Below are 5,225 nucleotides of genomic sequence, written 5' to 3' on the forward strand. Positions count from 1 at the left end.
GCACTCAAGAAACTATCTTTGCTGCAGTGGTGCAATAAAAACCAGCTCATGTGGGGTTCTGCATATGCTGTTGGCCTTGTACAGCCACACAGAATTGATGGAAATTGGGCTTTTTTTGGGGGGGGGGGCGTTCTGCACAACACAGATCCAAAACCAAAATGCACTATTAGAGGGAAAAAAGATTAAAATAAACATTACTCTTTTAAATGAATCACACCACTAGTTATATATCTATTATATGTCTTTGTGTAGTGTTATTTAATGGATTATACTACTGCTATTAAAAACAACTTTTCATAGACTTTAACAAAGGCACCCCAAATGTCCATGTTTATTTATGCAGAGATTACACCTCAAGGCCATGCATTCAAGACTGAAAGTTTCATTAAATTCTCCACCCATTGTGTTACTGCAAGTGGGCTTTTATCCTTCCAATGTTGTTTTAACTGTCCAAAGGGTACAGAAAATCCTTTTATGCTGACCTTGTGCTAGATTTCAAGAGATAAGTAGATAATTCAAAAGAAGAGGTGTAACCTTAATTATTAAATAACTTTCCAGCATAAGATTTATCTGAATTATTACCTCCTCCCCAAAGGAATCTGCTATTGGGCATTGCCAAAACATATCAAGAAGACAAGCATTAGCAGCATTGTACTCCAATCTTGGGTTGATGTAATTAAACTGTTATCAAAGAGATGCTGTGGCATGCAGTATACATGAACCATCAAATTTTGCTGAATTAAGCATAGCCTAACATCTATGATCCCTTGCAAAACAGGTAACAATGGAGGTTGTTACTGGCATTAAACATCACACAATAAAGCAGCTGGGACAAGGCATCCTCAGTCTTCATTTATAAAAGACGGAGAGTGAACTTTTAATTTTTATTATGTCAAAGTTGAAGCTCTTCAAAAAAGGCAAAAGCTTTTCAGGATTTTACTTAAGATTTCTAGTTGTCCTCTTTGTAAAGCAAGGGTGCGCGCTTTATGGTCCTTTACAAGTTTTAGCCTACAATGTCTATCATCTGTCACCTTTAGCAATGCCTCATTGACTGCATGCAAAGATGGAAATGCCATGATCTGTAAGAGGAAATAGATGCTCTTAGTCTACATGATTGTGCTAGGGGCTCTGTTCAAACATGTTCTCTCTTAAAGGGCAATACTGACTGCGTTGCCTAGGGATGTTGATGGGTTGTAGACAAACACATCTGGAGTGCCATAAAATGCTCACCCCCCCCCCCCCGCAGCCTCAATAACAGGTGCTTAGCATGCCGCTAGCCAGCCAGCTTCTGGGAGAGAAACTGGGGTTTACTTGAAGTAATTCCTACTGGATACAGTGGAGATTACTCCTGTGTCACTGGGTGCAGGATTTTCTTGAGATCTGGAGATAGGCTTGCCCTCATCAGGGCACCAGAATGACATTTAGCTTTGAGCAGTTGGGGAGGTGGGCCTTAGCCTGGCCAAATGTATCATCCTAGTATGTGGCCAATGTCCATTCTGGAGAGGACTGCGGGGAGATGCACTTCAACACAACTGGAGGCCACCAGAGTGAAATTTGTGGTTATTCCACTGGGGCCACTGTCCACTCGAATCAGTGATAACCACACCTGTTAGCTCAAACTGGCTAACACTTGTGAATCTGCAAGGTTAAGGCAAAAATGTTCCCTGACTTATACATATTGCATATGTATGGGGATCATACCACTGATCGTTCACCTATAGATCTCCCTGCCCATTTTGCTCCTGGAAACATGGTTTCTGTGACACTGCAGAGCAGGTGTGATTGACCTGAGTTCAACATCATCTAGAAGGTCACAGGTTCCCCACCCTGGGGTAAGGAATCTGTTAGTAGTAATTGTTCTGAAGCAAAACGTCTTCACAACTTTGTCCCTGACCCCCTCTGAATTTTTTGGGCTACAATTCCCAGGATGTCCTGCCCACTGGGATTTAAAAAGCTTCTGGTGTAAGAAGCCGGAGGGGACCAGGTCGACGAAAGCTTTTTAATATAGCCTTTGCTTTAGCGTGTGTGGGAGGGAGTGAGGGAGCAGTCACTTGGCTCTCCCAGCCGGTGTGATTCTGCTGCTACTGCTCAGCCTGCGCTCCCATTGCTTGGCCGGGTCCGTCTCCTCCTACATTTTGGCTGCTGCGCGACACGCAGGAATGAAAAAGGCAAAGCTCTCTCCCTTCCAACCACGGAATATCCACGCCGGGAAAATGCACCCATCCGCAAAAACTGTACCTGTTTTAGGACTACCTGTTATCGCAGGTGCTTAATGGTGTGCGGCTGGAAGAGGCTGCCCTCCCGCTTATTTCAGTGCGCGAAAACAGGGTGGCACAGACGAGACGGACCTGGAGAAGCTCTTCAGACTGTAGCCGTCCGGGGTGCCAGCAAGCAGGAGCACGCGCCATCGGAAAACGGGGGGCACGAGGGCCGGATCGACGGGGCGTGGCTTCCTCCTCTCCTTAGCTACCTAGTCGGGTTGGAAACTCGTCCGCTCCCGTAAAGGGGGGCGTGTCCGGTGAGGAGTGGGGGGGGGGGGCGGGGGGAGGGGCGCGCGCGTGCGAGAGCGCAGCGAACTCGTAACCCCGCCCTTGCCTTGCCATAGGCGGGCGATCCCGCGTGGGGGTTTCCATGGAGACGAGTCGCTAGGCGCCCGGCTCGTGTGTGGGAGCCGAGCTCAGACCAAGCCGGGAGCCCCGGAGCGAGAGAAGCCGGGAGGTTAAGGGCAGCCAGCGCCTACCTGTGCCGGCGCGCGGAAGATCCTAAGGCGGCGGCGCGGCCACCTGAGGGGGCGCCCTCCCTTCCTGCTGTGGACGGGAGCGCTAGCAGCGGCCCCAGCCGCCGTCGCTGCCGCCACCAGCTCGCAGCCCCCAGCCCCTGAACGTAAAGGGTGGCCTGGGACCGGGGAGCAGCCGGCTAGCCGGGCACGAGCGCTGTATTGGAGCGCCGCTTACCATCCCATGCTAAGGAGCTCCCGTCCCGCCCTCTTCGGCTCTATCGTGGGGCTGAGCTGGGGACGCCAGCTTCCGAGTTCTGGGAAGCTTTGGCGGGGGAGAACCCGCTGGCGGCGGCAGCATCAGTTCCAGCCCTGGCAGGGGATATTGCCAACCAGAGAGCCCTGGTCCTGACCCCGGGAGGGCAGTCTCGTGGGCAGGGGCCTAGGGGGCTGCCATGTCTCCTTGGAGCCCACCAGGCCGAGGTGGAGGCCTTCGTCCAGCCAGCAGCCTTCCCTGGCTATGAGGATGGGCAGTGGGGGGTCCTCAGGCAGGGAGGAACGGCTGCCATCGGCTGCCGAAGAGCAGCTGAATGCTGGGGATCAGATGCTGGAGCTCTCTGGGCGCCATCTGAAGAAGCTGCCAATACCAGTCTGTGCCCTGAGCACCCTCCAGAAGCTCTACATCAGTGGCACAGGGATAACAGAGCTGCCGGAAGAAATAGAGGGGCTGCAGGAGCTGCGGATCCTGGCATTGGACTTTAACAAGCTGGAGGAAGTGCCTGAGGCTCTGTGCCGTCTACCACAACTGACCCGTCTCTACCTTGGCAGCAATCGTCTTTTTGGGCTTCCTGCAGAGTTCTGTCAGCTCAAGACTCTCCGTTGCTTGTGGATTGAGAGTAATTACTTGTACCACTTCCCACGGGTCCTGCTTCAGATGCCTGGACTACAGTCCCTGCAGATGGGTGACAACCGACTCAAGACCCTACCAAATGGCCTGCCACGCATGAGGGGGCTCCGGGGACTCTGGCTGTATGGCAACCGCTTTGAGGAATTCCCAAAGCCTTTGCTGCGCATGACCCAGCTTCACATCCTCGACCTGGACCGCAACAAGCTCACTGAATTTCCTGACTTGAGTCACCTGTGGAGGCTTCGACTCTTCTCCTATGACCACAACCCTGTGGAAGCGCCACCCAGTGTGGCAGACACAGTCATTGTGGTGGGTGAGGGAGCCCAGGAGTTTATGGAAGCTAGGGAGGAACGTCGCCAGGCCATTCGGGAGCAAGAAGAGGAAGAACAGGATGAGAATGAATCTGAGGTTCTCCAGACCAATATAAAAAATGACTCCTCCATGTTGGATGATGGGGAAGGCAGTTATTCTCCTCTAGAATGCTCTCCCGAGGAGACATGAAATGGGTGCAGCACAGTTGCTGCACTGAAAATCTGTTGGGCTCTAGAAAAAGTGCTTTTGTCCTGCAGGGAATTAGGAGTTGGACTTGCACTGTGTCTGCCTCCAGAACCACTGCCTCTGCAGTAGGATCATTGGCAACTGTTGACCAACGATCAGTTGGTCAATTCCTTGTAAAGGACATCTCCTCCAAAAACATGCAGTCTTTCTCTTTTTCCTGACTGGAACTATGGGCATTCTCAGCCCCATATATCTGTAACTTTATGGGTAACTTTGTTCCTTGTGAACACTCAGGTTGCAAGGGATGGGAGGGGTTGTAGGGGCAAATTATTTGCACAGTGGATAATTCCATTGCACCAAATGTTTGAAATGATCATCCTTTGTCCCTGATTCAAAGCATAAATAATGGTCACATCATGGTGAAGGCAGCACGTCAAATTGACTTTAATGCTGTGACAGTCTGGTATCCGTGGGTGATCCCCAATCTGGCTGGCTGACATGCTACAATGAGTCTCAACAACAAGAGAGGATAAAATCATCTTGTTATTTATTCTTCCCAACCCACTTTTAAATCTGAGCCCCAGAAGGTTGCAGAGTTGATAATGGGAATGTGAAATCATTCATCCCAGGAATTTTTATTTTACTACTGGAATTAAACTTGGTTTGCTCCTTGTAGCTGTCAGGTTTGAGAAGAAGCTCATGTGAAATCCTTGTTTGTGTACAGAGCTATCCGTCCTGGAAAGAGCGTTGCCTCCACTCTTTGTATGGTGGGAAAGAAGCTGTGTGCTTTGCCCTGCTGCTTTCCTGGACTTTCTATTCCCATAAAAGGGCACAGAAGCAAAACTGATATGACCTGGGCCACTGCAAACTTGTGTGGATCTTGTGTTAGAATGGTGGCAGCCCCAAGACTTTCTTCTGTCTTGGAGGGTGGCAGGTTCATTCTTGTGGGGTTGATTGTGGAGGAACTTGGGCTAGATTTGTATTAAATCTAAGCAATAAAATCACTTCAAAGGGAGAGCAAGAGAACTGGAGGGGGGAGGGGGAACACAAATTCTCAGGGAGATTGCTCCAAAAGCAGCAGACCAAAGTTGTTGGGCAAGGTGG

The 5,225-nt window shown here is 50.3% G+C and overlaps 1 protein-coding gene across 1 annotated transcript; it reads left to right on the forward strand.

Moving 5' to 3' along the window:
* The first annotated feature begins 3,236 nt into the window (after positions 1-3,236).
* On the forward strand, positions 3,237-4,124 carry LRRC10B (leucine rich repeat containing 10B). The gene has a single exon (XM_044425515.1). It carries the CDS (start codon positions 3,237-3,239, stop codon positions 4,122-4,124), a length of 888 nt encoding a protein of 295 aa, XP_044281450.1.
* The last annotated feature ends 1,101 nt before the right edge of the window (positions 4,125-5,225 follow it).

The sequence above is a fragment of the Varanus komodoensis genome, unplaced genomic scaffold (assembly GCF_004798865.1).
Source record: "Varanus komodoensis strain SLA01 unplaced genomic scaffold, ASM479886v1 scaffold16, whole genome shotgun sequence".
Classification (NCBI taxonomy): domain Eukaryota; kingdom Metazoa; phylum Chordata; class Lepidosauria; order Squamata; family Varanidae; genus Varanus; species Varanus komodoensis.

Bases quoted from the DNA above. Each gene is read 5' to 3' on its own strand.
- LRRC10B (XM_044425515.1), top strand. From the start codon at position 3,237: ATGAGGATGGGCAGTGGGGGGTCCTCAGGCAGGGAGGAACGGCTGCCA.